Here is an 11522-nt window from a genome sequence, read left to right as displayed (position 1 = left end):
ATGATCTGCTTGTTGTCTCTGCAGTCTTCTTTCTTCCAAGCCCACTGCCTGTCTCCTCAATACTGGATGCAATTAGGTGATTCATCATGGCCGACAAAGACATCTCCCCCAGTCTTTCATACGATGACAAGAACGCAAGCTTCCCTCCCGAGAAGGGCGGTGCAGAGATTCTAGAGCACGCTGGTCAAGGCCGCCGTGGTTCCACTGCTGTCAACCTTGTCCAGAATCCTCTACAGGTTAGTTTTATTGGTTGACACCAGATGCATATGCAATCTAACTCTTATCTCACAGAACAAAACGAAAGAGCAAACTATTGCCGACGCACGCGTCTTTGCCGAGTCCAATGGCATGTCCGAGCACGCCGACCTTTTCGGCAGAGCCGCTCTCATTGCCCGTGATCCCGAGAGCTTCGAATCGGTCGACCTTCTTGATGATGAGCGAGAGGCTCTCATCTACGAAAGGGACCACAAGTGGCACGGGTCAAAGATGCTGTGGTACTCAATTGGTCTCTGTGCTGTTGGTGCTGCGACACAGGGTTGGGATCAGACAGGTGCCAATGGCGCCAACCTCTCATTCCCCAAGGAATTTGGTATCGATGGTACGGGACGCGATGAGTGGATTGTTGGTATCATCAACTCCATCATTTTCCTGACTGCTGGTCTGATCGGTGCTTTTATTGTCGATCCCCTCAACCACTACTTTGGCCGACGTGGAGAGATCTTCATTACAGCCGCATGTTTGACTGCTACTCCTATTGCATCTGGATTTTCCAGGAACTGGCAAGAGCTATTTGCCATCCGTTTCATCATGGGAATTGGTATCGGTGCCAAGAATGCTACTGTGCCTATCTACTCCGCAGAGATGGCACCTGCTAGAATCAGAGGTGCCCTTGTTATGTTCTGGCAACTTTGGGTTGTCATCGGTGAGTAATTCCGACTGCACCTCTATTTTATATCTTTACTAACAATTCCAAAGGCATCTTCCTTGGATTCTGTGCCAATGTCATCGTCAAGGATATCGGCGACATTGCTTGGCGACTGGAGCTTGGTTCAGCCTTTATTCCTGCCTTTCTTCTCATGATCGGCATCTACTTTTGCCCCGAATCACCCCGCTGGCTGATGAAGCATGGCCGAATTTCTGAAGGATTCGTCTCCATGTCCAAGCTTCGTGCCCATCCCATCATTGGTGCCCGCGATTACTACTACTCGTACGTTATCTACCACGAGGAGCTTCGCGAGAACGCTGGTGCTGGTTACTTCCAACGTCTCTGGGATTGTTTCGCTGTCCCCAGAATTCGAAGAGCCAACTACGGCGCCAGCACTGTCATGTTGGCCCAGCAGATGTGCGGTATCAACATCATCTCTTTCTACAGCTCTACCATCTTCAGAGAGGCTGACTTCAGCCATGATCAAGCCCTCTACGCATCCTTGGGTTACGGTGCTATCCAGGTCGTCTTCACTATCCCAACTCTTTTCTTGATTGATACCAAGGGACGAAGATTCTTGACTCTGGCAACATTCCCCTTCATGTGCATCTTCCTTCTGGCTGCTGGTCTTGCTCTTCTCAACAACACCGACAACCAAGCTGCCAAGATCGCACCTGTTGCCCTCTTTGTGTACCTTTTCACCATCGCTTACTGTCTTGGAGAGGGACCCGTTGCCTTCCAGTACTCAGCCGAGGTCTTCCCTACCATCCAGCGTGAGCAGGGTATGGCCTGGGCCGTTTGCATTAACAACACCTTTGCTGGAATTCTAGGATTGACGTTCCCCCGAATGAGGACAGTCATGACTCCTACCGGTGCCTTTGGGTTCTACGCCGGACTCAACCTCATTGCTTGGGGTATGATCTTCTGTTTCGTTCGTGAGACTAAGCAGATGACTCTTGAGGAATTGGACCAAGTCTTCTCTGTGCCTACCAGCCAGTTCCTATCCTATGAGACCACGGTTTGGCTTCCCTACATGTTCAAGAAGTACATTCTTCAGAAGAAGATTGAACGACCTCCTCAAATCATTGAGAAGAGCGAGAAGACACTCGCGTAAGAGTGAAGGAGAAGGAAGGAATATGCACATTCAGAGACGAGGATATTGAGTTAGTTGGGGCTTATTGATACCATGTCACAGAGTTTTGGCACAATGTCATAAAATCTGTGGCCCTGATAGCTGTACATAGCAATAATATGTATAATGATATACCAATGTTCGCTCTTCGTCATGTTTGGCAAAACTCCGGTGCAATGTGTGAAGCGAAAAGTAATTAATTGATTGATGACACTGCATCCGTTATGACGCAAATTGGTTTTGTATGTGCCTAGTAATAAATCCCCATGTGCAAAGGTTCCTCTTTGCAGCCAGACACAGCCTGATTTTGTTATGATTGAAACTGGTTATATCATGGGCAACAGAAAGGTTGGCGTCCCAATTCTTAGGGATGGAAATTTGAAAGGTATTCTCAAAGTAGCAAATACTGACCTACTGATTTCGCCTAATATGGTTCTAGTAGCCAATAATCTTATCCCGAAGAAAACCTGCTAAACTGAAAGAACAAAGATCAGTAATACAGCTCTAATGCATTTCTCAACCAAGCGCTCCTTTCAGCTTCCTCCTACCGGAAACATATACATCTTTTACTAACTCATGGCAAAGATTGCTGTTACGACTTTCAAGAGATATTTTGTCCACGAGAATAAATGTGTGTTATTGTATGTACATTAATGCTTGTATAGCCTGAATGGTCGAAGTGAACATTTGGGGAAAACCCGGCCCTAGAAGCCTTTCATCCACCTTATCCATCCATCGAAGCAACCTTCCATATTCATCATATGTCACAACGTTCCTCCAATTTAAGAAGAAGCCTTGACACGGCAAAGGATCCAGCCGAGTGGAACTGAGTTTGTGCTGATCTTTGCGTCCTTCTTGACAGTAAACTCCGCGCTGCCGGGAAGAGTGGCATACTGGTCCTTGTACATCTGACAAACAACCTGATCCTCGGCAGGGGCCTTGACACCCTTAACAGTCGAGAAAACGTTGGCGATCTGCAGCTCGGTGACTTGGACACCGTCCTGGTGGGTGAGGACGCCAAGTGGGACGTTCTGGGGAAGAGTGCTCTGTTCACCGCTGATGGGTGCGTTGACAGTCATGATGGCGACTCCAACGTAAGGCTTCTGCTTGGGAGGAGCAGCCATGACGGCTGAGGAGAAGGCAGCGACGCCAGCGAAAATAGTAGGAAAGTGCATGATGATGGTGTTTTGGAATTGATGTTGTGACTTTGGGTTTGAACTTATGAGTGATTGATTCGAATTGATATTGATGGCTAAGAAATGTTGTTTTTAGGGTTGCACAGCTCTCTTTATATATCGAAAGGCTGCTTCCGGGGCGGAGTTTCCGTTGAATATTTTCTGTATCAAAAATAATATCGCATTTGCTCTCTTGCAGTGTTACGTGTAGTCATCTCATACTGTGGATTCAACATAAGACCTCCACAATAAGCATCTGTGATCCTCCTGCGCAGGCGAGATGAGCCCCCTGTCCCGAGGGACAAAGCTGACTGCATGTGGAAATTAAATGGCCACAATGTGGGCCAATAACAGCAGAATATGACTGGTTTATTTTGACCTTGATCAATGCCAGGGTTTCCAGAATTCCATAGCCTGCAGAATAACAAAGGATGAGGGGCTTAGATCACCATAGCCACATGATCTGACCCGATTTCAACGGCGACTACTATATCGAGCCAAGACAACTCAGGTTACCTCGTATTGATCAAGGTCAACTCATTGGCTGTCAGAAGCCATTCTCCTGAAAAGGAAAAGACGATTGTAAATAGCCCCGGGGTGTCCAATGGCGGCGGTGAAGAGCAAGTCGTTGCGCCCCAATCCTTCATAGAAGATCATTGATAATCAATATTTTAGTCACATTTTCAAGGGTCCTGAACTAGTAATGGATTTCAAAACGTATGTTTGCGCGAACTTATCTTAGCATATTCAATATTTACTCCTTCAACTTTGTAAGTTTGTAAAATTCCACAATTGTGCTTGTTATGTATCTACACATCACCAGGAACTCTTGAGACATCCACATTTCGCCAATTATTATGATTCAGCTGTCCAAGGGCTTGGAGGATAAGAGACGAAATTAGTAGATATACTTATGCTGCTTAGACTAGGCTTCTTAGACTATTTATTTTGTACTCTAAGAGGCAAAGGTTTCTGATACCCTCTAGCCAGCAAATCTCCATCCCTTGGGTTCTCCAGCAGCATTCTCTGCAGCTTCCAGCTCCTTGTTCTTCTTGTTAACATACCATTTAGTAATCAACACAAAAACGACGACAAGGCCACAGCCCGCAATAATCGCGCCACCACCAGTCTGATAGTATGGCTCCTGGTTTCGAAGGAAGAAGTAAGGCGTGAACCAATGAGACACGGAGGACACACAATTAGCATAGGCGATCAGGGCAGCACGCTTGGTACGAGGCCGAGGTACTACCGTTGTCTCCCAGGAGATTTGAAGCTTTGGACACAGTCAGCATCCACTAAATGATGGGGATAGGTGGTCTACTTACGTTGAGACCAACAAACGGTCCAATGACGAGGAGAATCATGCAAAAGTATCGAGCGCCAACATTCAGTGTAGAGATCATAACCGCGCATCCCACCAATGTGAGGAGAATGGGTACTATGATGTGGTATCCATGCTCCAGACGTCTACCAGACGACCAGGAAATGACCAAGGTGACCAGAAAAGCAATAATTGGGGGAGGGGCCTGAATGAGATACGTAGTTGTTCCTGAAAAGCCGAGGGTAGCGACGATCTTTAACTAATTAGCAATGAAGAAGTCATAAAGATGTGTCAACTTACAGAGGGGAAGAAGTCCTTGTAGGATTGTCCAATGATCAGACAGAAATGTATAGCCGCAAAGAGGTGCGAGAAAGGATCTTTCATGCACTGTGTTCAACAGGTTAGTCGTTGCTCAGCCATGATTTCAGGTTCAGACGTACCATCCAGAAACCACCCCAGTAGTCACCAGCATCATCTTCAGATAAGCCACCAGCCGAAACAGCCTGGCGATACTGAGCCATCTCAGCCTCTTCCTCGGTGATAAAGTACGTTCCAGTATTGTCGGAAAAATTTGGAATAAATTTGAAGCTGACGATAGCAACAAGAATGCTCGCGGCGCCTTCGAGGAGGAGAAACCACTTCCACGCTCTCAAGTTAGCGACACCCTCCATATTAGTCAGAATTCCAGCAGCGAGTAGACCAGAAAGGGCCTGAGAGATTGTGTTTCCAGCGTGCCAGATGCCCATCCTCAAAGGAGACTCGTGCTTTGTGTACCAGGATGAGGTCATAAGGGAAACGGCTGGAACGAAGGGTCCTTCGACTAGTCCGATAATGAAACGGCATAGACAGAAGCCCCAACCTGCAGTAACAGCGGGCATGCAGATAGTGACGCAAGACCACGCAAGCATGCAAGAAGGAAGAAGAATTCGGGGTCGTCCTTTTGCGATGATGACGTTTGCAGGGATTTGTGAAATAATGTATCCGACGTAGAATAAAGAGATGCCCAGAGACCACATAGTATCAGACATATGCAAATCCTCTTGCATACCGGCGAGACGAGCGTTTGAGACATTGATTCGGTCGAGATAGCTTTTCCATGGTCAGTGTGTGACAGTACATTCAAGGATATAAATGATACTCACTTCATCAGAAGCATGGCTGTGACCATTGGAAGGAACTTCCAGTCGAGTTTGCGTACAAGGGACTTCTCAATGGCAGCTCGTTCATCGGGAGTCTTGTCCCTGATGAGGGCGTATCGTTCAAGAACCTCATCACGTTCGGGGGCATTTTCGTCGTATTCCACGTTTCGTTTGGCATCCAAGGAGCCGAGTTTTGAATGAACGGAGCTGGCCATCTTGGAGAAATAAAGTGTGTAATCGGGTAATCTGGTCGATGGTAAAGACAAAGCCCGCTGATGACTGAAAACATGGTGTACGAAGCATCAGACTTTATACAACCTTGTTTACTTTCATTTTCCATGGCCAAGGTAGTTTTCTCACGACTCGCCCGCAAATACGAAATCGCTCTCGGCTTCCAAGTCTGGATCCTCCCCGCATCCCCGCGTTTACAAAGTCTGGAGTAAAGTAATGTCTTGGATCGTGGGGGTTGGATTCGGATGTAACCCATCGGACAAGATCCGCGAATCAATTCAGTTTGTTGCTTTGAAACGGTGCGGGGCCGAAAGGAGGTAGTGTTGGGGTAAACGCCGTAGTGTTGACGCTACAGCAGGCTATTGTCCAGCAAGGAAGACGGTCAAGGCAAATGACTGATCAACTGGTCCGAGGACTCAAAGAAGCGTAGCTCTGAACCAAAGACCGAAGGTGGATGGGGATCTCTGGCGGCATAAACCCCAGATATTCCTGGTCACTTGTTAGCCAAAGTTTAAGCTTAGATCACTGACTCGCGGGAATATTTGCCTGCACACTAGCCGGTCCCTCCATGATCTTGGTTGAAAGTGACAACAGGAACTGCTGGAATACGCTGATGGCGATAAACCTTGTCGAGCACTGGGTTAGCAAAACAGAGGCTTTGCTGACCACTTCAAATGTCTGCGCGAACCCTTGTGCAGAGGACACCCCATCCGAATTAACAAGACACAAATACACAACAGCAGCTGCTAAAATTGTGTAGGCGTCCAAGAACGATGCCGCTGTCGTGTTAGCAGTTGGCTTACTGTATAGTTTTTCAATGAAACTCTTGCAAGAATTGATGGCGTCAGTCTTGATCTCCGGAGACTCTCCGAAAGCAAGTAGCGAGTCGGTTCCAGTGCCGGAAGGAGGATTGACTATCAGAATCATTGCCCGACAAGATAGCTGATCCAAACAATCGAGTTGACCACGTGGCGAGACAGTATCATTCGTCGGTGGTGGAAACTCTCTCCAGAAACAAAGATTACCGTACGAGAATATCGGACTGGTCTGTCGGCTTCCGCAGATGTCTGATACAAGCTGCGCGTGAATTACAAGGTGCCGACTATATGTAAGCTTTCTTATCACCGTCGCTGATAATTCTAGTTCATTGTCAATTGGGACATCGGGAATCTACACCATCGTAATCAGTAACATTCTCCTTAAACTGGGTCTTGTGCATTTACAGAAACCGAGATGTCTTCATCTGTAATACCAAAAGGTCTGCCCATGGAAGATGCCAAAGAGCGATCAAGCAGGTAGACTGTCCAAAAGACCCAATCACTTCGGTAGGCAGTGTCTGGCCCAAGCCGACTTTGCGGGATAGCAGTTTTATGTAAGCCAGCAGCTAGGCAGTTTGTCCATATGAATCCCATCAGATGCCAAGTAGAGCCCCCGGAGGGATTGAACAAGGAAAATACAGCCAGTAGTAACATACAATGTAATGTATCGAATGGCTCTTGGGAATGTAAAATTGATGGCAGTAGTTTGACAGCTGCACTGTGGAGATTTGTGGCCAGTGCAGTCAAGCGACCTTTTTCTGCTGACATGCTGATGCCAATCGCAACAGCTAGATATGTGTTGAAGCGATGGAGCAAAGGTTGGTCTGTGCCATCGGAGTCAACGACTGCATGATATTGCTCCATCAAACGGCTCTCATCTATGTGCGGAAGCCATACAATCCAGTCGATAAATCGTTGGATGTAGATCGATGTAAGATCAGGTGTTAGTACGATGGGTCGATCATCATCGAGGGAGATATGGTGGGAAGACGAGGCTGAGGCCTTGGACGGATCTTGACCATCTACAGCCAGAGCTGCCGAGATAGACTCAATCATTGAAAGTTTATGGGGCTCGTTGCCAATGTGAGCACGCGATTCAGCCATTGCCCGATTAGACAGCAAACCGATAGCACTCATTGTATCCTCCACAGTTGACTGATCCTCGCCATTTGGCAAAGTATTATCGGTTTCCGCGTTGACCACTGGCACATAGCCTTCAGTTGAACGACGTCTTTTTCCATTGATGGGTAGAGCAGTATCTGAATTGAAGGATCGTCGAGTCTGAAGATGGGATATTTCAGCTGCTTTGACCTTTTGCTCGAGTTCAGCCACGCGACGTTTCAGAGACTCGACATAACTATTTTGTGTCAGCATTACCCACCAGAACTTCTAGGTAAAGGAGTAATCGTCCTGCAAGCTGAAGTAGAACCATTGGTGATCGATCATATTGTAATGAAAATGGTCTTCGTGGTATGTGATGCAACGGCGCCAAGGCCAACTTACCCATTAACTCTAGCAGGGGTAAGACCAGTCTCTTCAGAATCGAAGTCGAATTGCTGAGAGCGCGCAATGCACTCCACTCCTTGAGCAGCACATGATGTGCAGGCTGGACGTATCCTGTCACACTTTTGCTTCCGCCGAAAACATCTCTGGCAAGCGACCCGATTCTTGGCTTGTGAGGAACTGGGGTGGTCACTGGCTCGTGCAGGGTTTGAATCTGAGACTTCGGAACGGTTTCGCCGATCGTTTGTCATGTTGTGCTTTGTTTGGAGCTTTGATGTGAAAACGGAGCTATTCCGAGGGGAAGTCCGGGGATGATGCAGCTTTATCGGAGATGTTCCTATACGATCACGTGGAGAGTCCAAAGCGGTTAGTTGCTTCGCTCGTGGGGTAACATGGGGAGGCAGCTTTCGTCTGGTCGAGATGAGAACAACAATTTACTTTATGCAAACAATTTCTAACTAAATTATGATAGACCAATTCCAACCCATTTGCTACGCTGTCACTGCCACGCCGTTGGTAGCTCCATTCTTGAGCCCATTGGTGATTCCATTTGTAACAGTCTTGGTACCGTTTCCATTCGTGATCTTGGCAGGAGCACCATTTGTTTGTGATGCCTTGACAGACTCGTTCAAGGCTGACATCTCAGTCGCCCTCTTGCTGGCTGCTCCCATAAGCAAAGGACCATCAGTAGCAGCCATAACCCAGCGAGCTCCCATCTTGCAAAACTTCTCAACAAGGTCAAGTCGGGCATGAAGACCTCCAACACCCAGCCACTTTCCGTGCTTTTGGCAGGCCGCAATAGTACGGGCGTAAGCCTCAGTCACGCGAGGGTTCTCGTAATCTCCAGGGATACCCATCTCAGCAGTCAAGTCGTTTGTGCCAATGAGAAGTGAGTCAACGCCAGGGAGCGCAGCAATCTCATCCACTAGTTCTAGAGCCTCAAGGGTCTCGATCATGGGGATGACTAGTGTGGCTTCGTTGGTAATAGGGTTGGATTGCTTTGCGGGGATGGAACGAAAGCTGTGCTGGGGAAGGCCGTTGGTAGATGAACGGAATCCAATGGGCTGGAACTTGGCAGCGTTGACAACGTCCTGTGCGTCTTGGACTGAGCGGATATGAGGTACCACAACGCCGAGCGCGCCACCATCAAGGACTCTTGAGACAAAACAGGGGTCCTTGCTGGGGACACGAACAATAGGGGAGATGCCGCAATACAGAGCCGCAACACATAACTGGCTTGTCGACTCAAGATCCATTGATGAATGCTCACATTCTAGGAAGAGTCCGTCAAAGCCAGCAGTCTTGGCCATGCCCACGATTTCTATGCTCTTGCACAACTTGATGGTCATGGTGTATGCGACCTCATCTCTGAGCATTTTCTCGCGCATGGAGTGGGGGATCGATGCAAGAGCCATTGTGAATAATTGTGTTGGTTCGTTGATCGAAAGAAGAATGTGATTCAAGTAGGGGTGGTTGTATAATAATTGTCAAGTATGATGTGGTAGATGGTCTGGTTAGGATGATATTGAAGACAACTTTGGTAGTTAGTCTCTGTATAAAGAATAATTGATGCTTAATAGGATAAATAATGTCGAATGTGAATACGGTGAATGTGATATCGTCTTGTATTAATATACAGTTTTGAAACGAGCTTGAAGAGAGAGGTATCTTGAACAACCCGTTATCAACCGTCAATTTGCCCACTTGTTCCAGTCCCCACATCGGGGTTGCATTCCCGCAATGACTGTCTCATTGTCGAGCACTAAAGCCGATATACGAAGCCGAGTCATTGCGGGGTCGGACTGGGGCCGACAATAACGATGTAGTATTGGACTTTTTCCGTCGCAAGGACACCGGCCAAACACACCCGCGGGACAGATACGATGCGGAAGGCAATGATCAACGGGAATACGAGCAATGGCCTACCGGCGGCATTCCGGGCTATGTTTAGAATGGCGTAACAGAAGATAGATAAAAAATGCAAGTCATTAAGCATCTTGTTTCCTCAAAGACAGTGTCCCCGTAACAAATCACCAACTGCATACATTCTCACTTGATCCTCTCCTCACTTCTCCATCTGACTTTACTGCAATCATCATGGCCCCAGGTATCATAGAAGGAGCTCTTCCAGACAGTCTATCTTCGGCCTCTGGGAAGCCCACTGTTTACCTTCTTGACACATTCCATCCTCAAGTCCTCGCCTATATCAAAGAGAACTTTGATGCTATCACGACAGATGACCCCCGTCATAGTCGATGGCGACAAGAGGCCCGCTACCTTCTCGTCAGATCGTCTCGTTTGACGGCACAAGACATTATATCGTGCCCCAATTTGGTGGCGATTGGCAAACAAGGAGTCGGGTTAGACAAGATAGATGTCGATGCTTGCGCTAGCCGTGGCATCAAAATCTTCAATACGCCTGGCGTCAATGCGCGAGCCGTCGCTGAGCTTGTTTTGACTCTTGCCACTGCTTCCGCCCGCCAAGTTGGATCTATCATCGCTAAGCAATCATCTGGCATTCTTGTCCCAAAGGAGAAATGCTCTGGCTTGATTCTCCATGAAAAGACCATCGGCATCTTGGGAATGGGAAACATCGGCAAATGTGTCGCCAAGATCTTCAGAGGTGCTTTTGACGCAAACGTAATTGCGTACGATCCTTTTCTACCTGCGGATGCCTGGGAGGAAATTCCTCACAAACGCGCTACTTCGGTCGAGGAGGTCTTGAGGTCATCCGATGTCATCACAGTGCATATGCCATTGACCCCGGAGACAAGGAATCTCATCGGTTATGATCAAATGAAGAAGATGAAAAAGACCGCCATTGTCATCAACACTGCACGGGGCGGCATCGTTAACGAGGATGATCTCAAGCAAGCTTTATCAGAGGGTCTGATATGGGGTGCAGGGCTAGACTGCCATACGGAGGAACCCCCCAGTTATGAGAAGTATCAGGGTCTGTGGGAAAGCGGCAGAGTTGTTAGCACGCCTCATATTGGAGCTGCCACAGCTGAGACACAAATGCAAACAGGCATGGCAGCAGCGAGATATCTGTTAGAGTTCGCGTTGAAAAATGCGTAGATTAAGGAAGGTTGGAAATTTAAATGTATGTTTGGTGCTTGACACAACTTTCAAGACTATGGGTATCGTCTTGGGCTGCCCTGCATCAAGAGTCACACACAGTAACTCAACCAAAATTAGCGTCAAGATGCAACTCTTTTTCTCATGCGGGGTAGGTCACGTGAAGACGAACCAAATTCCACGCCGGGCTCTGTGTATTT

General features: G+C 47.7%; 6 protein-coding genes across 6 annotated transcripts; 2 read left to right on the top strand and 4 right to left on the bottom strand.

The window, feature by feature from the left end:
* Nucleotides 1-86: 86 nt before the first annotated feature.
* Nucleotides 87-2039, top strand: FGSG_08014 (uncharacterized protein; the record flags this gene model as incomplete). Its single annotated transcript, XM_011322515.1, has 3 exons — nt 87-236; nt 292-922; nt 976-2039. The coding sequence occupies 3 exons, from the start codon at nt 87-89 to the stop codon at nt 2037-2039; spliced, it is 1845 nt and encodes a 614-aa protein (XP_011320817.1).
* A 629-nt stretch (nt 2040-2668) lies between these two features.
* On the bottom strand, nt 2669-3297 carry FGSG_08015 (uncharacterized protein). Its single transcript, XM_011322514.1, has one exon. The coding sequence runs from the start codon at nt 3230-3232 to the stop codon at nt 2840-2842; it is 393 nt and encodes a 130-aa protein (XP_011320816.1). The 5' UTR covers nt 3233-3297; the 3' UTR covers nt 2669-2839.
* A 917-nt stretch (nt 3298-4214) lies between these two features.
* Nucleotides 4215-5907, bottom strand: FGSG_08016 (uncharacterized protein; the record flags this gene model as incomplete). The annotated part of the gene is made up of 5 exons (XM_011322513.1): nt 4215-4505; nt 4558-4806; nt 4854-4940; nt 4994-5642; nt 5696-5907. 5 exons carry the CDS (start codon nt 5905-5907, stop codon nt 4215-4217), a joined length of 1488 nt encoding a protein of 495 aa, XP_011320815.1.
* Nucleotides 5908-6305: 398 nt separating this feature from the next.
* Nucleotides 6306-8495, bottom strand: FGSG_13457 (uncharacterized protein; the record flags this gene model as incomplete). Its single annotated transcript, XM_011322512.1, has 5 exons — nt 6306-6412; nt 6454-6702; nt 6727-7093; nt 7147-8098; nt 8245-8495. The coding sequence occupies 5 exons, from the start codon at nt 8493-8495 to the stop codon at nt 6306-6308; spliced, it is 1926 nt and encodes a 641-aa protein (XP_011320814.1).
* Nucleotides 8496-8735: 240 nt separating this feature from the next.
* FGSG_08017 (uncharacterized protein) lies at nt 8736-9632 on the bottom strand (the record flags this gene model as incomplete). Its single annotated transcript, XM_011322511.1, has 1 exon — nt 8736-9632. One exon carries the CDS (start codon nt 9630-9632, stop codon nt 8736-8738), a length of 897 nt encoding a protein of 298 aa, XP_011320813.1.
* A 709-nt stretch (nt 9633-10341) lies between these two features.
* Nucleotides 10342-11322, top strand: FGSG_13456 (uncharacterized protein; the record flags this gene model as incomplete). The annotated part of the gene is made up of 1 exon (XM_011322510.1): nt 10342-11322. One exon carries the CDS (start codon nt 10342-10344, stop codon nt 11320-11322), a length of 981 nt encoding a protein of 326 aa, XP_011320812.1.
* Nucleotides 11323-11522: the final 200 nt, after the last annotated feature.

The sequence above is a fragment of the Fusarium graminearum genome, chromosome 2, assembly GCF_000240135.3.
Source record: "Fusarium graminearum PH-1 chromosome 2, whole genome shotgun sequence".
Taxonomy (NCBI): domain Eukaryota; kingdom Fungi; phylum Ascomycota; class Sordariomycetes; order Hypocreales; family Nectriaceae; genus Fusarium; species Fusarium graminearum.
Note: the sequence above shows the minus strand (reverse complement) of the source record. Positions and strands in the feature narration are given on the sequence as shown.